This window comes from Trachypithecus francoisi, unplaced genomic scaffold (genome assembly GCF_009764315.1).
Source record: "Trachypithecus francoisi isolate TF-2019V2 unplaced genomic scaffold, Tfra_2.0 Lachesis_group11, whole genome shotgun sequence".
Taxonomy (NCBI): Eukaryota; Metazoa; Chordata; class Mammalia; order Primates; family Cercopithecidae; genus Trachypithecus; species Trachypithecus francoisi.
The window spans coordinates 61,991,979-62,014,703 of record NW_022681456.1 but is presented as its reverse complement, the minus strand read 5'-3'; the positions used below and the strand labels follow the sequence as shown (position 1 = coordinate 62,014,703).

At 35.2% G+C, this 22,725-nt stretch overlaps 1 protein-coding gene across 7 annotated transcripts in view; it reads left to right on the top strand.

The window, feature by feature from the left end:
- The window catches only part of TBC1D15 (TBC1 domain family member 15), an 83,179-nt gene that overhangs the window by 35,846 nt on the left and 24,608 nt on the right, over nucleotides 1-22,725 (top strand). For 3 of the 7 annotated variants that reach the window (XM_033221253.1, XM_033221255.1, XM_033221257.1), the window contains exons 4-11: nucleotides 5,146-5,284; nucleotides 9,507-9,717; nucleotides 17,599-17,701; nucleotides 18,725-18,775; nucleotides 19,084-19,281; nucleotides 20,343-20,471; nucleotides 21,094-21,197; nucleotides 22,250-22,344. In XM_033221253.1, coding sequence (XP_033077144.1) covers nucleotides 5,146-5,284; nucleotides 9,507-9,717; nucleotides 17,599-17,701; nucleotides 18,725-18,775; nucleotides 19,084-19,281; nucleotides 20,343-20,471; nucleotides 21,094-21,197; nucleotides 22,250-22,344 — 1,030 coding nt within the window. Of the gene's footprint in view, nucleotides 1-2,642; nucleotides 2,782-5,145; nucleotides 5,285-9,506; nucleotides 9,718-17,598; nucleotides 17,702-18,724; nucleotides 18,776-19,083; nucleotides 19,282-20,342; nucleotides 20,472-21,093; nucleotides 21,198-22,249; nucleotides 22,345-22,725 lie in introns of those variants that run through there. The other 4 variants (XM_033221256.1, XM_033221259.1, XM_033221254.1 and 1 more) reach the window with 2 other exon arrangements.

The following is a 22,725-nucleotide window of genomic DNA, read 5'->3' as shown; positions in this document are numbered from 1 at the left end:
CAATTCAGTGGTTTTTAGTATATTTACAAAGCTGTGCAACCATCTACCAGTATCTAATTTTAGAACATTTTCATCACCCTCCAGAACTCTATCAGCAGTTACCCCTCATTTCACCTACTTTCAGTCACTGGCAATCAATAATCTACTTTCTGTCTCTAAGGATTTGCCTATGCTAGACATTTCATATAAATGGAGTCATGTAATATGTAATTTTTTTTTGACTGGCTTCTTTCACTTTGCATAAGGTTTTCAAGGTTCATTCATGTTATATAGCATGTATGGTCCTTTTGTTTTTGATGAATAAAATTGTGTATACAGTTGTATTGTGTAATAGTGTATATATCACAATTTTATTCATTAATTGATGAACATTTGGGTTGTTTTCACTTTGGGGCTAATATATATAATGCTGCTGTGAGCATTCATGTGCAGGTTTTTGTGTGAACATGTTTTTATTTCTCTTGAGTATATACCTAGGAGTAGAATTACTGGGTTCCATAATTCTGTGTTTAACATTTGGGGGAAGTGCCAGACTTTTTCAGAGTGGCTGCATCATTTTCTAATCCAGCCATATATGAGGATTCCAATTTCTCTATATCCTCATCAACGCTTGTTATTATCCTTTTAATTTTAGTAAACCTAGTGGATATGAATTTCTGTTTGTTTCCTAGGGCTACTGTAAACAAGTCACCACAAACTGGGTGACTTAGAACAGTCTTAATTTATTGTCTCTCAGTTCTGAAGACTGGAAGTCAGCAATCAGGGTATTAGCAGGATTGGTTTCTTCTGAGGGCTGTTAGGGAGACTCTGTTTGTTGCCTGTCTGCTAATTTATAGTAGCATCAGACATTCCTTGGTTTGTAGATTGTGTCCTCCGTGTGTTTTCACATCATCTTCTATCTGTTTATGTCTATCTCTGTGTTTATCCCCTTTTTATAAGGACATTAGTGATATTGGATTAGGGCCCATCCTGATAATCTCATTTTAACTTGATTACTTGTATTAAGACCCTATTTCCATTAGGTTGGTGCAAAGGTAATTGAGGTCTTTGACATTGCTTTAATGGCTTGTCTTTTGACAAATGACATTGCTTTTGCACCAACCTAATAAGTAGAGTCACATTCTGAGGTAATGGGAGTTAGGACGTTAATTTATCTTTTTGGGAGGGGGCAGCACAATTCAAACCGTAACTGAAGTTGTATGTCGTTGTGGTTTTAATTTATATTTTCCTAATGACTAATGATGTAGAACATCTTTTCATGGGATTTTTGGCCACGTGGTGTATACAGCTGTCCTCTGGTATCTGTGGGGTATTGGTTCCATTCGATGTAGCATAGTACTTGGTGCACAGCAAATTCGAGTGTTACCTTTTGGAACTTTGTGGAATTTTTTTTTCCTGAGTATTTTAGATTCCATTTGTTGAATCCACAGATACAGAACCCATGGATATGGAGGGTCAACTGTATCTTCTTTGGAGAAATGCGTGTTCTAAATCTTTTGCCTATTTATTTATTTATTTATGTATATTTACTATTATTTTTTTGAGACGGAATCTCACTCTGTCGCCCAGGCTGGAGTGCAGTGGTACGATCGCAGCTCACTGCAACCTCTACCTTCCAGGTTCAAGCAGTTCTCATGCCTCAGCCTCCCAAGTAGCTGGGATTACAGGTTCCTACCACCATGCCCAGCTAAGTTTTGTATTTTTAGTAGAGGCAAGGTTTTACCATGTTGGCCAGGCTGATCTCGAATCCCTGACCTCAAGTGATGCGCCCACCTCAGCCTCCCAAAGTGCTGGGATTACAGACGTAAGCCACTGCGCCTGGCTGATTTTGAAGTTTTGTCCCAGGTTTTCTACTTTCCTTCATTGATGTTGTCTAATGCATTCTAATTCCTGATCCCATGTTATGTGTTTTTTGTTTTTGTTTTTAAATCTCTCTAGAAGCTTTTAATTACTGTCTTTTTGTTTCTAGTTTTATGTTCTGGTTATGTGCCTTTGTGGATTTGTTTTTTTAATACATTGTGCTGGGTACTTGATGAGCTCTTTTAATATGGAAACTTCTGTCTTTTTTTTTTTTTTCTGGGAAATATTTTTGATTTATTTTAGTGATGATTTCTTCTCCATTTTCTGTTTTCTTTCTTTCTGGAACTCTTTACACTTTCTGGACTGGTCCTGTAATTTTAAAATCCCATCCCCTCCCCTTTCTTTCTTTCCTTCCTTCCGTCCGTCCGTCCGTCCGTCCGTCCATCCGTCCATCCATCCATCCATCCATCCATCCATCCATCTATTGGTCTGTACTATTTTCTAGAAAATTCGCTCTTCATTTTTGCTATAATTTCATTACTAACATCTTTCTTGTTCTGAGTGTCCTCGTGTCCCCTTTTAAAGGAATAGCATTAGCATTCTGTTCTTTGTGGTTGTAATATATTTTCTTATTACTTGAGGAGTTTAAGGATAGCTTCTTAGATGTTTTTCATCTCCCTATGTAGTCCATTTCCCTCTAGTGACCTTTTGCCCCACCCCCACCTGATTTCATTTGAACTCTGTTTTCTATAGATAACTTGCCTTTGATGTTTGTTGGTTATGTAGTGTGGTGCACATATTTAACAAATTTAAGAGCAGATGCACAGAAGTGATTATATTTTCTGTAGGTATGGATAGGCCTGTTAATAGCGAGACTCTCCTGGGGTGCATGGCTAAGCCATTTCAATCACTAATGTCAAAATCCATGTCTTTTTGGGCTAGTAGATTTGAGAAGAATCTGCCGATTCCTGGCTGGAGAGGGTAAGCTTGGATGGCAGTATTCTGCAAATGAGTGGAGAAAAAGGGCTGGGAGTCTTACCAACTTCTTTGTATAAGTTGACTTTCAATTAATTCTCCTGATTTAAAGAAATTATTCCTTTGCTCATTGTGCTTGATTTCTCCTAATTTAGAGATAAATGATGTTTTCCAAAACTCCAGTCTTTGGAACTTAGTTGTCCTGTCTTCAGGTTGACCTTTAATCGTTATTTCCCTGATTATTGGCATGACCTACCAATTTGAGCCTTTTTGTATGCAGAGTTGGTAGAGGGAGGTAGAAGTCAGAGAGGTGGGGAACAGAGTGCTTTTGTAGATGCTTCTTAGCTTTCCTCACTACTGACGATAGGGTTAATAGGGATGGTGGTGAGGTTTTTTTTGGTTTGTTTGTTTGTTTGTTTTGTTTTGTTTTGTTTTGTTTTTGGAGAAGGAGTCTCTTTCTTTCATCCAGGCTGGAGTGCAGTGGTGTGATCTCGGCTCGCTGCAATCTCCGCCTCCTGAGGTCAAGCGATTCTCGTGCCCCAGCCTCCCGAGTAGCTGGGATTACAGGTACCCGCCACCACTCCCGGCTAATTTTTGTATTTTTGGTAGAGACGGGGTTTTGCCATGTTGTTCAGGCTTGCCTTGAACTCCTGACCTCAAGTGATCCACCTGCCTTGGTCTCCCAAAGTTCTGGGATTACAGGCACGAGCCACTGCACCGGGCCTGAGGGTTGATTTTTAAAAAAACTAGTCAAACAAGGAGGGCTCCCTGAGAAATGACATTTGAGGAAGGAACTGGAAGAAAAAACAATCTATTGTTCAGTTTCCCTACTGTTTTTGTCTGTTTCCATTTCTTATATCTTAATTTTTCTTGTGCCTTTATAGTTTCTTTTTATTCTTACAAATTTTCCTTTTTCCCTTTTAAAAAAGAATTATACTGTCTACATATGAATACAATCCTGTTGCAAAAGTTCAATAGAAAGTTGAAGCCCTGCTTGACTAGAACTTTTTCCCTTACCTCTCTCTCTCTCTTTTTTTTTCTTTTTTTGAGTTGCAGTTTCGCTCTTGTTACCCAGGCTGGAGTGCAATGGCGTTGCCTTGGCTCACTGCAACCTCTGCCTCCTGGGTTCAAGTGATTCTCCTGCCTCAGCCTCTCGAGTAGCTGGTATTACAGGAATGTACCACCACCATGCCTGGCTAACTTTTTTGTATTTTTTGTAGAGATGGAGTTTTACCATGTTGGCCAGGCTAGTCTGAAACTCCTGACCTCAGGTGATCTGCCCACTTTGGTCTCCCAAAGTGTTGGGATTACAGGTGTGAGCCACCTCGCCTGGCCTCCCTTACCTGTCTCTGTTTAATGTATATCTTTCCAGATTTTTACCTGTACGCATTTTATTTTTATGTATGTATGTGTTTAGAAAGACCTAGTTTGTCCTCCTATGTCAGTAGTAATGAGCCACTGTCATCAGCAGTGTGAGACGGTCCATTTCCTCACGTTGTCTTCCATATTCAGTATTATCTTTTTTAATTGAATGGGGCAGAAAATAGAAATCTGTCAGCTCGCTTTTCTTTGTTACTGAAGTTGGATGTATCTATGTTTGTTAGATTATTTCTTCTTTGACTTACCTATTCATACCATTTGCCTGTTTTTCTGTTTTGATATTTGTCTATTTCTAAATAAATTGATAAGAGTTTTGTAATTTGAATGTTTTTCTTGTCATATATTTTAGAAAAATGTTCTAGTTGTGCTATCTTTAACTTATATATAGTGTCTTTTGTTGTATATAAATTAATTTTTGATTTACTCAAACTATATAGCATTTTAGACTTTTGGTTTTATTCTCTTTAAAAATGGAAAGTTCTGTAGAACGATAGATGTAAATATGTTGCTTTTAGCTAATTTCGATTGCCCATAAGAAATTATACAACCATTGATGGCTTAAATAGCCACCACTGGGGCTCTTTTCCTTAAATAACTAAAAGTTTAGAGGTTGGGAGCTTTTTGCAGTGGTTCTCTTGCTTTTTCCCTGTAGTCAGAGGATGACTGTTTTTAGGCAGCATGGTTACATTCAAAGCAGGAAAAAGGAAAAAAGGGATGAGGCTTTTATTATGAAAGCAAAACCATTTTCAGAGTTGACTTCTGTTTGTATTTCATTGGCAACTCTGACTGTATGGGATTCTAGTCAAGCTTCTCTTGCTTTTTTTTTTTGATAAAGATGACTAAGAGAAAAGGATAGGAAATGGTGTTCAGATTTCCCACCAGTGATGTCATCTGCAGCCAACCTACAAACATTGAAGCTGAGATGATGTTATGGATTGAAATTAAATTTGTTTTAAACTTTAAATATTTTATATGTTGTAATTATTTTAGGACTCCAGTTCAGTTGTAGAATGGACTCAGGCCCCAAAAGAAAGAGGTCATCGAGGATCAGAACATCTGAACAGTTATGAAGCAGAATGGGACATGGTTAATACAGTTTCATTTAAAAGGAAACCACATACCAATGGAGGTATGAATTAAATCTTTTGAAATCTTAAACTGATTTGCTACAGTATAATATACTAATAAAAGTGCAAAGAAGATTCTTGAATGCTCCTCAGTGAGAAGGATGATTAATTTCTTTGGTTAATATGTATAAATATCATATTTTAGTGATATTCCCTTTTCATCTCTTTTTTTGTTTTATTGGTTGTGGCTTCAAAAAAGGATTTTAAAATACTTGCTCTATTTTATAGTTATTAATGGCAGAAAATAGAACCACTTTAAAAAATTGCTTTGGCTTTCCTTCATGCACATTTTTCTTAATCTAGTAGAATTTTAATAATCATATTATTTTATCCCAAAGTAACAGGGAGAGGTGGAATATACTACTAAACCATACCATTCTAATTTCAGCATTTTGCTGGACTCTTCATGGCTTATTGCAGTTTTCTCTTAATATATGTTCAGTGACTATTCTCCTTTCTGCATATATACAATCATGTGCCACATAACAGCGTTTCAGTGACTGATCACCTGTATGTCAGTGGTCCCATAAGATTATAATGGAGCTGAAAATTTCCTGTCACCTAGTGACATCATAGCCTTTGTACGGTCACAGCACAGTGCATCACCTTTTCTGTGTTTAGACGTGTTTAGATACACAAATACTTAGCATTGTGTTACAGTTGCCTATGGTATTCAGTATAGTAATATTGCTATACAGGTTTGTAGCCCAGAATTTCATAAAAGAAACAATACATGGATGAGAAAAGCATAATCTGACAATAAAGATCACTTTGTTAGTAGTTCTCAGCCTTGGCTGCACATTGAAATCACCTGGGTAGGTTAGATTTAAAAAAAATACTACCAAAAATCAAACTCTAGAGATACAGCCTGGGTATCTGTGCTTTTTAAAAGGTCTTCAGATGACTTTAATGTGTGATCAGAGTTGAGAACTTCTGTGTAGTAGCTGTATAGCTTAGCAAAAAATGACAGAGGTAAATCCTGCTTATGGCTTGACCACAGAGTGATCTTATAAAGTGAACAGACTTTATTTTGTAGTTATTAAAAGTTAAAGGCCGGGCGCAGTGACTCACTCCTGTAATCCCAACACTTTGGGAGGCCAAGGCAGGTGGATCACGAGGTCAGGAGATCAAGACCACCCTGGCCAAAATGATGAAACCCTGTCTCTACTAAAATACAAAAAAATTACCCGGGCATGGTGGCACATGCCTGTAAGTCCCAGGCAGAGGAATCGCTTGAACCTGGGAGGTGGAGGTTGCAGTGAGCTGAGATCATGCCACTGCACTGCAGCCTGGCGACACAGCAAGACTCGGTCTCAAAAAAAAAAAAGGAGGCATTTTCTAAGCCCGTGGGTTCATTTCTAAGCTTGAGGGTTTATTTTGAACCCTCAGGCTTAGAAATTCCAGAGGTTTTAAATGTATGTCATTATGAAACTTTTTTATTTTCTAAAAGTTTTTCCCCCCCCAAAGAAAAAGCCTTTGTTTTTCTTATCTTTTACCCTTCTCATTTTTAACTTTGTACTTTTTTCTTTTTTGTGTGAGGCATAAAGTCAATTTGGCACAAACCTTTAAAAAATTGACTATCAGACTTATTTAATTTTATATTTCTTAAGAGCATTTTTGCTTTATATTTCATAAGAGTTTCTACTGCTACATCCTTTGTTGTTATACACCAGACAGGTTAAATGTTTTGGAAATATTCCTTTTTTTTTTTTTTTTTTTTTTTTTTTTTTTTTAAATATTCCTTCCAAGAACATCAAACTGTCTCATGTTCGTTCTAGAGATCCATCCAAATAAAATTGGTCCTTGATGTTAATTCTATTCAAGGCATATAGAGACTTACTGAACTGTTCTACTTACAAGAAGAGTAGAGCTGTTTGTTCAGTTCTTCTGGTATTTAGTATTCTCATGTTAGTGTGTTGGAGATAGTTTTTACATATATTTGGTGACATAGTAAATTCATTAGAACTAAATTTTCTTTACATTTACTTTGAGTAGAAAAATAGTTTGAGTTCACTCTTGATTTCTGTTTTCCTTTGTAACTATTTCTATTTCTAGCCAGCTATTTGCAGCAGACTAATTTGCAGATTACTTTTATGTTGACTTGATACTAGGTTGTTAATTCACTTATTCAACAGAACTTTCGTCTTTGACTACTTACTGTATGCTAGCCACTCTTCTAGTACTGAGGATATAGCTGTGAATAAGATAAAGTTCCTATTCTCATGAAGCTTTTATTCTGGTAGAAGGCTTAGAATATTTGTTTCTTAGGGCTTTAAATTTAAATATTTCTTTGTCAGAGCTTTAAATGTGGAAATATGTGAGACATTTTGTATGTAATATATGTCTCTTCTGTTAATGAGGGGAAAATCTATGTAAAACCTTTATTCTTGAATATACACAAACTCCTAATAATTCATATAGCATACATATAGTGTTTAATATACTTCATATGATTTTCTTGCAATAATTTAGATAAAATACTCTGTGCCGTTGAGTAATTTAATTTAAAAAATTGTCTATATGTAGTTTTTTGGGTTTCTTTTTTTTCTTCTTTTTCCCATTGCTGTTTTTCTGTGAAATATTTTTGGTCTTTGCAGATAAGCTAGCAGTATGCATCTGTTCTAGGTAGTCTAAGTACATTCACATTTAAATGATTCATGAATAAGTTGAAATTCTAGAACTGTTCTCACTTAGGTATCAGCTTGAGGTGGTCTTATGAGCTCTGTAATATAAACACCAGTGAAATATTATGTAAAGTAGTCAAGTGGATACATGGCACTTAATCTAGTGTATCTTACATGTGAGTTCACTGTCCAGACTGGTGTGAAAGCTGCTGGTCATTGTATATAGATAAGTCACTTTAGCTTCCTTCAAATGATACTTGTTTAAGTGTCCATGAAATAATGATGACGCGTGGTTTCCTTGCAGATAGAGGTTCTGTAAGCGGTAGATTTCTTTTTATGAGTTCAAGAGATCTTATTGGAGATGATTGCAGATAGAAAGGTGATACATACATGCAGGTCAACACTGATTAATATGTCTTCTGATCTAGTCTAGTAAGCAGCTTCATTCTAAGTAGTTTATCTTTGTGGGATTGGTAGTATGGGACAGAATTAATAAAGGTCTTAAATAGCAGGATAGTATGATACTTCTTAAGTAACATTTTAGGAAAGAAATTTCAGAGACACGACTTACTTATGTTGGAGTTAAATTGTTAAAATGGTGTTTTTCATTAGAAGTGAATTGTAAGTAATAGCATCATTAGTGAGAAGAAATTTTTTTTCTCTTTCAGTTTTTTTTAAATAGTTGATGTTTAAGTTGCTTGTTATCAATTATGATAATGTTCGCAAACCTGGAATTTTAGCTTCTATAACAAGGCCACAAACTCAGAACATGCTGTATTTTACATAACTATAATTTGGTTTGAACTGAGGTCTTGATTTAGTAGAAAGTTAATTTAGCAATTGAATGTATTCATTATTTTTGAAGCATTCACAACTTTTTATCTTTTCATCCTCAATTTCTTGCCGTACTTTGTTTTTCTGCAAATAGAATGTTGTATATTCACTCCAGTGTTATTTTTTATATCAGTATGCTTACTTCACTACTAAGTGTAGTGTCCTAAAAATAATTACAAAAGGAAATGAAGGAATAAAGGTTTTGTTTTGTTTTGTTTTGTTTGACTCTTCAAGAGAATTAAGCTATTCTTATTTTGGGGGGAGTGGAAAAGATGAACATTTACTGAGAATTTTCTGTATACTTGGCTTGTACTAGTTAGTTGAAAAGTATTATCTCCTAATTCTTATTAATAGAATTACAATGGGAGGTAAGTATAATTATCTCCATTTTACAAACAAAGTAACTGAGGCTTAGAGACATTCAATGATTTGCCCCATGTCATTCAGTTAGTAAGATGGTAGTACTGCAATATGAATCCAGTCCACCTGCTTACAAAGCCAAGATCAGTTTTTTTTGGCAAAGCTTATATTTTACATAGGAATAACATTTAAAAAATTTATGTGTGGTAGGATAACTATTTTAAAAATCATTTTTTAGAGGAACATATAAGTTGCCATATCTAATACAGGTGGAAGCCATAATAATATGAGTGCTGTACTGATTTCCTGGGTTCAACTAATTTATGTTATGCAGTCACGGAGAGCACTGTCAGTACCTTTTAAAAAGGTGAACAAAAATATTTTGCCCCACTCTCTTGTTTTTAAGATGCTCCAAGTCATAGAAATGGGAAAAGCAAATGGTCATTCCTGTTCAGTTTGACAGACCTGAAATCAATCAAGCAAAACAAAGAGGGTATGAGCTGGTCGTATTTGGTATTCTGTCTAAAGGATGACGTCGTTCTCCCTGCTCTACGCTTTCATCAAGGAGATAGCAAACTACTGATTGAATCTCTTGAAAAATATGTGGTATTGTGTGAGTAAGTATCATATTATTTTCTACTTATTGAAACTGGATCATTGTATTAATCCCAAAGCAAACTAGTTTTACTTGACCTTGGGCATCAGTGACCTATGTGCATATGAGGACATGAACAGCTTTGTTTTTTCTGGAATATTGATTTATTTGGAATAACGACTGAATAATATTGTGTTATTTTAGTAATTTGAATCTGAGACTTACCACCTAATTACTGTTACAAAGAAAAGAGTAGTTTAATATTTTTTCTACATTTAAATGAATGATGATGCGTTAGTAATTTATGGCCTATATATTTACCTAATTTACCCTTTATTATGTTTTTTCTACTAAATACACAGTTATACTTGTGATGTTGCAGCATTAAGTCAGGCAAGTCCTAAGTCCTTTGTAAAATTATTTCTCAGTTGGACGACAGGGCCTTACCACTTTCCAAAAATCTTGTCTCTCATTTAGTTACCTGTATGCCTCTGTACACACACATGCTTCCTCACTCTTACTCTTCAGCAAATATTTTTTGGGAATCTATTACATCCCAACACTGTGGCAGTTGCTTCATATTTAGTAGTAAAACAGGGGTGTTCCTGGGTCTCAGAGAATTCATAGTCTGGCAATTAAAGCTGAGGAACTAAGATGAAAGAAATGTCAGCTGCTTTGGGAGTTCCTGGGAAGGAATGAGGGGCACTTAATTCAAACTGGGAGTAAGGATCAAGGAAGACTTCCTGGAGGAAGAAGCATCTAAGTAGAGACCTGAAAAATGAGTGACCATTATAAGGAAAGAGAAGGAGATATTTAGAGGGAAGCATGTTTTACAAGGGAAGAGTACAAACATGATGTAATCACACGGCAAATTAATTCAGTATTACAAGTCTGCAAAGTATGAGGAGGGGAGGGTAATACAGTTAAAGATGAGGCCAAAGAGCTGAGTGAAGTCCAAAGCACAAAGCATTTGGGTCATGTTAGCAGGTTCTTCCAGTTATCCAGGTGAGATTAAAGTGGCCTGAACTGGGATAGTGACAGGAAAGATGGAAGTATTGGAGTATTTAGGATTAGATTTTGTGATGGATTAGATATATGGAGGTGAGAAGGGAGAAGTTGAGGTTTTGGGCTTGGGAGAACTGCAGGGAATGATTGCTAACTTTGTTTGTTTGTTTGTTTATGATGGAGTCTCTGTCACCCAGACTGGAGTGCAGTGGTGCGATTTTGGCTCACTGCAACCTGCGTCTCCTGGGTTCAGACAATTCTCCCACCTCAGCCTCCTGAGCAGCTGGGATTATAGGCATGTGCCACCAGGCTCAGCTAATTTTTGTATCTTTTAGTAGAGATAGGGTTTCACCATATTGGCCAGGCTGGTCTCAAACCCCTGGCCTCAGGTGATCTGCCTGCCTCGGCCTCCCAAAGTGCTAGGATTACAGGCGTGAGTCACTGGGCCCAGCCACTAACTTCATTCATAATGCCCTCACTTTATAGTAGAATTTAACACCTTGCCTAAATTTAGATTCCATAAGGCTAGAAGTGATAAAAAAAAAAAACTGGAAGAGTCTCGACTGTGTATTTTCTGGCATGAGATTCTCCCCTACTTTGTTAATCACCTCTGGCTGGCAATAGGCAAGCTGTTCAGTGCCAGTAAGTGTAAGAAAGTCAGACCTGGTTGGTGGTATGTGGATCTTGGATCTCGAAGTGAGAACCTGTAAATAAGTTACCATTGAGAGGATGAGTAGATTTCAGGAGAGACAGTGTCATGATTGGAATAGAAGGTTATGGTTATTGAGTAGGGAGTTTTAGCACCATAGTAAGCTCAGTATCAGTGTTGTGACATAACTCACAAATGAGATCATTTGGTCTGAGACTGTTGATTAAAGCTTAATATCTAGGATGAGGGAGGTGGTAGCCCCTCTCTACTTTTTACTGATTATATTTTGGAGAAGTAGGCTTGAACTGCAAGTAATAAACACTGCATTTTAAATGTGCTAGACTACCTATTCTGTATTAAAGAGATAATCGGGGTAAGGAAGGGATCAAAATGGTCCTATGAAAAATATTTCATTGAAGGATGTGGTTTAACGTGAAGAAGAGAAGTTTCAATGCAACATTAAATAAAATCCAAACTTGTTCACTGTCATCAACAAGGGCCTGCCCTGTCTTAGCTCTGTTTATCTCTTAAAACTCATCTCATGCCATTGTCTTTTCCGTTCTACTCATGCAGATTTCTTTCAGTTCCTAAAACCCCCTAAACTCTTTTGTGTCTTAAGGTCCTTTATGCATACTGTTTCTACTTGGAATATTTTCCTCTCTTTCTGATCCCTGAGGTCTCCATTTAATGTCTCAGAGGGGCTTTCCACGATGCCCTCTTTCCCCATCTAATGTAGTTTTCCTGTCTCTGCTCCTCGCTATCTAATTTTCTCGTTTGCTTCCTTCATAGCACCTAACAGTATACAATAATTTTGTCTATTCTTTTGTGTTTTACTCTAGAATGTAAACTTCTGAAGGATAGGGATTGTATCTATCTTGTTTCCATATTATTCTTAGTTCCTAGCTACAGTGTCTGGTATATAACAAATGTGCAATAAATATTAGTTGAATGAATAAATGGCATGATAATTATCAATTTGACAAATACTTTTTGAAAGTTTTTTGTGAGAAACAGATTGGAGATTTGCTTTATATGACTCCAAAAAGAAATTAGGAGACAGGGTTTTTCTCAGGATGTAGAGTTTTCTATCCTGGATGGATTCAAGGATAGTCTTGATAACCACAAGCAGTTATGGGGTATATATACCTTGAATGTGTGTTGTTCGTGTTTTCATGAGAGTAGCAAGTGAAAGCTTGTTTCCTTTTCTGAATTTGTAAACAAATGAGAAGTATGAGAATCAGAGATGGGGATGGGCACACTGGCCCATGCCTGTAATCCCAGCACTTTGGGAGGCCGAGGTGGGCGGATCACTTGAAGTCAGGAGTTTGAGACCAGCCTGGCCAGCATGGTGAAACCCCATCTCTACTACAAATACAAAAAATTAGCCAGGTGTGGTGGCGGGCACCTGTAATCCCAGCTACTCGGGAGGCTGAGGCAGGAAAATTGCTTGAACCTGGGAAGCAGAGGTTGCAGTCAGCAGAGATTGTGTCACTGCACTCCAGCCTAGGTGACAGAGCGAGACTTCGCCTCAAAAAAAAAAAAAAAAAAGAATCAGATGGTGATGAAAATAATGTTATTAGAGGGGTTTAGATATATGGCATTATAATAATTCATCCCAGATTAGTTTTGAACTAAACCTATTGTTGTTACTTCTTGATACCCACAGGCTTTCCTAATGAGGACAGACCACTGGGGATGTGAATGAGAGCAGAATGAAAGCACCTTCTCTGTTGATAGGCAGATGTAAGAGAGAGGGAGAGAGAGAGAGCCTGGAAGGAATTATGCTACCCTACTCTTTCCCAATCTCAGCACTTAAGTCCCTGGGAAGGAGAGTTTCTTTAGGAGAAGTGCTTATTTCCATTTGGAAATGTGAAGCCATGGAATGGTGTTCCTTCTACATGTTTCTTTTTTTTTTTTTTTTTTTCATTTAATTCAAGTATTTTTTTGAATGCCTACTGTGTCTTAGTTGCAGCAGTGCTGTTTTCTGGAAAGAAAGCAGTAATCAAAAAAGATATGGCCCCTGCCTTAAATTGCAGCTGTAATAAGTGCTGTGAATAAGACATATGGCACTGTAAGAGTATATTAAGATAACATGTAAGTTTTCCATGTGTGGGAGTGATTGAAACTCTGAGAGGGAATGAAATCAACTAAGGGGAGGATAGAGTTGGAGGAGATGTGAGCCTAAGTGATTAATTGCACCCTTTAATGATTTGGTAAAAGAGAAAAAGCTTTGTATACTTTGTTTCTCTTCTCATTAGGCTTAATCATTAAGTTTTTAGTGAACCAGGATGTGGCTGCTCTTCTTGGGGAAGGAGATAGTATCAAGTAACTACTTCAAAAGCTATTCTTCTAATATCAGCCACTGCTTTGTGTATTCTCCTGTGACACTGGGAGGGCAATTTACTTTTTGATCCATGAATGGTCTGAAACATGTAAAAACAGTACATCAAATATTTTTTCTCCAAGGCCCCTCCATGCTCTAGGCTGAAAATAAGTGCTCCCTCCCTAGTCTCCTTCCTGTCACAAATTATGCCCAATTGTATTATGCCATGTAGCTCACCATAGATTTTGTAGAGTCCAAGTAGTAGAATAAAGCTGTTCCAAGTAGATATTCACCAGTATTTAAAAAGTCCCAAATTTATATAAGCCATCCCCCACTATCAGATTCTTTTTTGTTTTAACTTTTATTTTAGGTTCAGGGGTATATGTGCAGGTTTGTTAAGTAGGTAAACTGCATGTCATGGGGTTTTGGTGTACAAATAATTTTGTCACACGTAATAAGTATAGTATCTGATAGGTAGTTTTTCTGATTCTCTCCCTCTTCGCACTTTCCACCCTCAAGTAGTCTCTGGTGTCTATTTTTCCTCTTTTGTGTCCATGTGGTGGTGTTTAGCTCCCACTTGTAAGGGAGAACATGTAGTATTTGACTTTCTGTTCCTACATTAGTTTGCTTTAGGAAAATAGCCTCCAGCTCCATCCATGTTGCTGCCAAGGACATGATCTCATTCTTTTTATGGCTGTGTACTATTCCATGGTGTATATATACTACATTGTCTTTATCCAGCCTACCATTGATGGACGTTTAGGTTTATTTCACACCTTTGCTATTGTGAATTACAAAATTCTTAAGGAGAAATTTAAAGGCCCTTGTTCTTGTTAGTTAAGATTCAAATAAGTGGAATTCCCAAAATTTTAAGTTAAAGTTCACATAAATGAAAATATCTAAATATTATACCCAATTTTTATTCTACTAGGTGTCAGCCAGGGGGTTCTCATTTCCTGTCCCTGGAACAGTTATCCTCAGCAAAACGATGTTTCCTGAGTCTTATTTCTATGGTCAAAGATTGTTTTAGAGACCACACAGAAGAGTAGTCAAGGAAATCTTGGTTTCAGCCTCATTGGGATGCCAGCGGTCACCCTTCCTATCTTCTTTTGAGTTCAAAACGAAGAGAATTAGACCAGATAACTTTTTTTATTTTTGATTAAGATAAATTGAGGAATGTGGCTTGCTTTTGTGGCCTTGTTGTCTTCCCAATCCACTTCCCTAGTGAGTTAAGTTTATCTTCCTAAAGAGCTAAACTTCCTCTTACAGGAGCAGGGCCTTACCATATGGACCAGCAGAGATTGCCAGTAATCTAGGAATGGGCAACCTAGATGACTCATAAGCGCTAGGAAGAGGCCCTGCTAGGCTAGTCATGTGTAGTTCCTTCTTTCAATCTCAACAACCTGATCTAGTCAGTGCAACATAGGCCATCTTCTTGACGCTTAATATTTTTCAGATGCTTTTCTTATTTACCAGAAAAACTGTCATATTTGTTCATGTTTGTAAGTGTTCTTTGATTTATCATCATTTAAAATATGATATTCACTTGCATAAAGGAATGAGCTAGGAATATATTTTTCTTACCTTTCTGGACCAAGTTGGTTGCTAAGATATGAATGAGACCTGTTGATTCCATTAAGTTATTTTGTATATTGGGCCATTTTTACATTGATATGCAAATATCCAAGCAGTAAAATATTCCCTTAAAAAGCCAAATTGGTTGTATCATCAAACAGCACCAACTATTTAAAAGAGTAGGTTCTAGATGTAAAATTTTGTTACTGTACCTTTCTATTTTTTATTCCCAGTTTTGATTGATAATCTCTGCAATGCTGTTTATTTCTTTAGCCTTACATGTTGGTCATTCTCAATAGAAATATAAAATAGTTACTGCTACATTTGGGTATATAAGCATTGTTCAGTTTATAATTTCTGAGTTTATTATGAGGTCTTTGGGAGAGGCTCACTCCAAAGCCTGGTATATACTTCAGAATTTTCAGGAGATATATTTCTATAGTTGTGATATTAGACTATAGTTTTCTTCAAATTGTTTAGCAGGCTGTAATAGAATTGCTGGATTAGCATCATTAAACATTCATCTTACTGCTGCAATGAGTTTGAAAGTCTTGAATAATGTTAACATGAGAGATCAACTTCCCAAAATACGTATTTATAGATTAAATCAGTGTGGTGACCCGGCAGGTGGAAGCATTCTGGTAATATTTGGGAATACCAGTCTTCCTTATGATGAGCTCTGTAATTGCCTAGCAGTGTAACAGTATACTACTTGTCCATTGACTGATGTACTTTTTAAATGTTTTGTTGATTACCTTTGGGGCAGTCAGGTCTTTACTTTCTTCATATCTTCCCTGCTTCTTAGAGCTTCCTCCACCCCCCATCACAGAGTAGTAGTTACGAAAAAAGAAAAGAAGGAATTTATTTTTTAAAAATATTTGTGGTTGCTTGTTGGTAAGCCAGTCATTTCATCTTCTGATCTCCAGTTTAGTGGCCACTGTTTAAGATATGAAGCCATAGAGTTATCTGAGTCCAGAGAGCTGAAAGTTGCCTATTAGTTCCTCTTTTATATGTATAGGCAGTGGTTTGGCTTTCATGAGCATTTTTTATTTGGGTTTTAAAGAAATAAATTGACTTAATTTATTGTTAGAAACAAAATGACAGTGCTAGCAGCACTGTGCTATGAATAAAATTTTGTTTTTTAGCTACTTTTCTTTTCTGATGCTACATTTCAAGGTCTATCATTTAAAAAACGCCTTGTGAGAGAATCTGTAAATCTGCCTATTAATTGTGACCCCTCAAAATATTCAGAAAAGTGAATGTTTTAAAATGTATGGTTTTTTCCTCCTATATCAGATGACTCAACCTCAGCCCCTTTTAAAAAGCCAAGGGGCTTATTAGCTACTATTGTTGTATATGCAGATTGAGTGCTGTTTCTGACTATGTAAGAATATAAGGATCCTGTTTTAGATTTCATATTCCCTCTAGCATTACTGTTGCATTGTTATGTTAGAATTGAGAAGAGATAACTGTTATTAAAGATCTTATCTCAAACATAATAAACAGGAGGTGTATAGCAGCAAAATAACACATTTAATTTTTATTTTAAACATAGAAAAGTTCTCGATTTATTAGAACTAAGTCATAAAGCTCTCTAAATAGAAAAAAGACTGGATAATTTGTCAGATAACTAGAAATTAGATGTCTGTTTTGAAAACATTTTGTTAAATTCTGTCATTACTAAGAAATGTGAAGAGACTTGCTTCTATAGTTTAATAAGCAAAAACTAAAAACATAGTATTACCCAAACCATACATAATAATCTTTTTAAAATATGTTCATGTGTGTGCATTTGTAATTATGGTTAGCATGATTAATGATCTTTATCAAATAACTAATATATCTTACATTTTTAACATCTTATATTACAATATTACTAAGATGTGAATGAAGGTGGAAACCGTTTCAAAATAAGACATATTTTCTATATGTAAATATTACATACTGATGACTCCTAATGTCTGTTTTGGCTTTCTTTAATTTTTATGATAATAAAACCAGGTATCTTGTAATGGTTTTCTACTATAATTCTGGAGAAGAATTTAGGTACATTCCAGTTTAATCCTTTTGGCTTTACCTGGAATAAAAATATACTTTATGTTTGTTTTATTTATGTTATATGCAGAGTATTAATTTAGTATTTGTTAATTTTGTATTTTATGTTTCATGTAGTTGTGAAGCTCCTTTAAAATAGTTACTAAATATTTGCTAATGGAAAACTGTTCTAGAACTGGACATTAAAATGTTTTGGTTTTTTCTTTTTTGTAAGGAACAATTTGTGTCAGTAATTGTTCATATAGTAATTGATACAGTGTGTTAGTATTTTCTGCAAATCCTCTTTTTTATTATAGATCTCCACAGGATAAAAGAACACTTCTTGTGAATTGTCAAAATAAGAGTCTTTCACAGTCTTTTGAAAATCTTCTTGATGAGCCAGCATATGGTTTAATACAAGTATGTTTCTTAAATCTATCATGTATTATTCTGACTGCATTATTTTATGTGCCCCGTACTTCTCATCTTCTCAGAGAGTATGCAGAATGAGACAGGTATATATATATATGTGTGTGTGTGTGTGTGTGTGTGTGTGTGTGTGTATGTGTCTGTGTATGTAATCTTTTTGGAACTATTCTCTGTAATTTTACAGAAACAATACATTTTCATGTTATTTGCAAGACTCAGAGGCTTCCTTGGTTCTTACTCATAAGGCAGTTTGTCCGTTTATTATAATACTAAAATTAGACATCAGTAGAGTTGTATCATAGCTTTTATTGATTAGGTCAGGGGTGACAGAGTAAGCCAGTTTCAATTCATTAATGATCAATTTAGGCAAAAATCTGGTTTGAATTTAAGTAGGTTGTTTTGATGTCATGACAATCTTATTCCCCTAAGAATATTTGAGTGTTGTTCTTGCATTAGGCTAAAAATGTACACTTAGTAATAGGCAGAAGTAAATTTAATTGTCACTTAGATGACTATGTAAAGTAATGAGATGAGTTATTCATTTATTTATTTATTCACTTATTCATTTAACAAATATGTGAGAGCTTGCTGTGTCCCAGCTGTTCTTTTCCTGGTTTTGAAGATGTAGAGATTAATAAGATATAGAGGGAACTTTTTAGGAAAGAGGATGAGAGAGAGAACTAAACACTGTTTGAAATAGGAAATAAGAGGATAATTTTACTTATTGTGAAACTAATTATTTAATAAATAACTATTTTTGCTAAATATGAATGAGCAAATAGTTTGGGCTTCAGTAGTTACCCTAGCACTTAACAGTAGAAAAACCTTTTGCCGTTTTCCAGAGTAGCACTGTCCCAGAATAAATTATTCTTGTTGGCATGATTTACTATTCACATAATTAGATTAAAATGTCAGCTGATATTTAAATATGAGCTTTTAAATTTAGCAGTCAAATATTTTGTGTCAGAATAGCATGGTAGAACACACTTCAAGAAAAATTTTTTTTGTGTGAAGGCAGGACTGCTAGACAGAAGAAAGCTGTTGTGGGCCATTCACCACTGGAAAGTAAGCACTGCGTATGTTTTCTGATGTATGCAGATTGAGTGAAGCCTGCAAATCATTTGTTTATCTGCAATTCAATCAGTAGCATTAACTTATTTATTATGCTATTTTAACCAAATGAAATGATTGGCTTAGAAAATTTAAATTTTTCTTCCAAGAAAGAAAATACAAATTTAAGATAATCTTAGAACACTCTGTTTTAGTCCTGATTTCTTTTCTTTTGAAAAGCTTTGCTTTTTTTGCCCATGTTGGAGTATTCATTTTTCTTTATTTGAATTAATAATGCTAATGTTTTTCTTCCTACTGCATAGAAAATTAAAAAGGACCCTTACACAGCAACTATGATAGGATTTTCCAAAGTCACAAACTACATTTTTGACAGTTTGAGAGGCAGCGATCCCTCTACACATCAACGACCACCTTCAGAAATGGCAGATTTTCTTAGTGATGCTATTTCAGGTTTAAAGATAAATCAACAAGAAGAACCAGGATTTGAAGTCATCACAAGAGTGAGTAAAGATTAGTATTAATATAGCTCTTATGTTTTAACAGGAGAACGTGTACTATAGAAATAGAAACTTAATTTTGGTGATATCTGCCTCTTTCCATAATCTGTTCTTACAACTTTTTGCTGGTATATCTGACAATGAGTGCTTGTCCTGCCACTAAATTTTTCATTTGTTCTCTATCTTATACTGTTTCTTGATTAATGTTGGATCTCTCTTCTTTGATTACATTTTGATAATAAAAAAGTTTGTTTCATTGAGTGCATAGCAGAGTGAAGAGCGAACCTTTCCTATAGCCTCTTAGTTCTGTTCCTTACTTGCATGTTTTCTCATAGGCATCAGAGACAGCTAGTCAGGATACTACTTTTAGGGCTTTTATTCTCATGTAATGCTTCCTTTTTTAAGTAAGATGGGTTTTGGCCTGAATTATGGCAGATCTTTATATGTGCTCAGCAAGACTTAAATTTGCTACAATTCTAGGCTTGTACATAGTTAGAAAACTATAAATATCTAAATGTTAGTGCTTAATTAAAGGGTTTATCTTGCAAATAGTATTTTAAAATTACCAACATCTATTAATTGAATAAAACACTATAGAAAATGCCAAGTGAAGCAGTGGGTCATGAATCAATTCTGAGAAATACAAACTTTAGAAGGAAAGCTAATTTTAGAATATGATTAATGGAATAGTTATATATTCTTTCTTTTTAAGTAATACAGCATATCATTTGGTTTGAAGGTTTCTTATAGAATTTACATGTCGAATGTTCTATATGTATGTAATTGAACCCAAAATAGTAAAGAACTTTTTTTAATAACAAATATTTTTAGTCTGTGAGGTTTCCTGTTTCTGAATTTATAACCCAGCTTGTTGTGTGTTCAGTAGAAGGGAAACATATGTAATGCTAACTATTATAGTTAAACTAAACATGGGAAAATAAGGGATGATCTTAGAAGTATTAGAAGTCATGTCTGAAAAATAGTATTATAAATTTGGTTTCTGTATGCCTTTATTTCATTTCACTGGTTAAATATGTACTTGTTATTGCTTATCTTATTTTTAGATTGATTTGGGGGAACGGCCTGTTGTTCAAAGGAAAGAGCCTGTATCACTGGAAGAATGGACTAAGAACATTGATTCTGAAGGAAGAATTTTAAATGTAGATAGTATGAAGCAGATGATATTTAGAGGGGTAATTTAAACACTCTAATATGGCTTGTCTTACAAACTCCTAGTATTCAGTATTATAAACTCCTGGTTATTATTACTGTTTTGGTGTTTTTTGTTGTTGTTGTTGTTGTTGTGGTTGTGGTTGTGGTTGTTTTTTGGCAGGGGAAGTGGGGACTCCCCTATTTAAGAATGAACTCCATTATTCTTGATGAATGATGTCGTAAAATTCCTGGATTGAGTGGGACAGAGTGAGGTGCTTATGATGTTCCTGGGGGTTGGGTAGAGGGATACCCTTAACTCTGGGGGAGGATATTCTTCCATATTTGAAGTTCTGTAGGTTTTGTGAAGGAGGCCTGCATTCCAGTGGCATTTGCCTTATTCTTTAAGATTGAGCTTAGACTCACCCGTCCCACTGTCTGTCTGCTGTAGGCTGCTGTATTCTGTGTACTGCTTAAACTTTCTGGCAGCTACTTACATCTTTTGGATCTAGAAGTAAAAAACAAGATGGTATTCACTGAATTGAACTATTTACATATATAAAACTACCTCTTAAAGATTAGTTTTCGTTTTTATATGCAAGTTTTGTGAACTTACAGTATTACATTCTTTTTCATTCATGTGTTTAATATGTATGCTTTCTTCAGGGACTTAGTCATGCATTGAGAAAGCAAGCTTGGAAATTTCTTCTGGGTTATTTTCCCTGGGACAGTACCAAGGAGGAAAGAACCCAATTACAAAAGCAAAAAACGTAAGTAATGGTCTTTTGTACATTCATTCAAAGAGATTCAAGTAACCCACCCATACAAATTAGTATAGGGTTTCTAGATGAGGATTTGGAATAGACTAGGGAATGGGAAAACAACTTCATTTTTATTGTTTTAACTTAAAAATTATGAGCATTCTAATTATTTTAAATCAGAAACACTTATTAGAAGCACCTCGTTGCATTTATTTTTGTGAATATGTGAAAAGAAGATAAACATATTCCATTTCCCTTATATAAGCCTCATACAAGCATTTTGCATACCTGAAAGATAACTATGTAGACATACACTTAAAAACATCTCTCATTCATCTTGATTCATTTTTACAATTCATTATGAAATTATAAAATTGGCTCATAAGAAATATATTTGCTATTTAGATTAATTACCTTTAAGTTACTTTTCTGATACTCTTATAATGGATCCTTCATTCTTTTTGGAAGAGTATTTCTATTTTAAGTTATTTCTCAGACTTGAAAGGAAACAGACCAACTTTCCAGGTGCAACTTCTTGTTCTCAGTTGTCAGTCTAGGCTTTGAGTTAAAGCTATTGTCAATCATTATGTTCATATTTAAGTTATCTGACAGTCTTCTCTTTTCAGCATGTTTACCAGTTCTTCTAAAACATTTTTACATTAACTAGTTTCTGCAATAAACTGCTTGGAAATGGAACTATAATGTCACTTAAAAAAAAAAATCACTTAGATTTGTATTTACAATTATTTAGAAACTTCATTATTAGAATACTTTAGAGATGATTTTAAGGATTAGATAAATGTTTTGTAAAAGAATACCTAAAGGTTTTCTAGTAGTTGAACAAAGTTTATCACATAAACTTTGTGATATGTATAGAATTTTTTTTCTTTTGTTTTCACTTATTTGTCTTAACTTTAAACGTTTCGCTGTTGTTTTTATGAACTTACATTCCATTAGCATCATAAACGCTTTGATATACTGTTTATAGAAAAACCCAGTTAAACAGTGTTAAAAATAAAGTTTTCAAATAGCTTTCTTTGGTGTCAAATTGTTTTCTATAGTGATGAATACTTCAGAATGAAACTGCAGTGGAAATCTGTCAGCCAGGAACAAGAGAAAAGAAATTCAAGGTTAAGAGATTATAGAAGTCTTATCGGTAATTTTTTTCTTAACAACTTTGTTCATGCAAGAGGGGATTACATTGAAATCTTGATGAGATTAAAGAAGTGAAGATACACGCTAACAGTGCTAGGGTTCAAAAGAGAAATCAGAATAGAGCCAGGCGTGGTGGCTCACGCCTATAATCCCAGCTCTCTGGGAGGCAGAGGCGGGAGGATAGCTTGAGCCCAGGAGTTTGAGACCTGCCTGGGTAATATAGCGAGACCCCGTTCTCCACAAAAAGGGGGAAAAAAAAAAGACAGAATAGAAAAGTACATTGCAGAGTGTGTTTAATGTTCTTTGTTGTTCCTCTTCCAATAGGCATATTAATTCAGTAAATGTATTTATAGGTGTTGATATATTTAATTTTCAGTTCCAA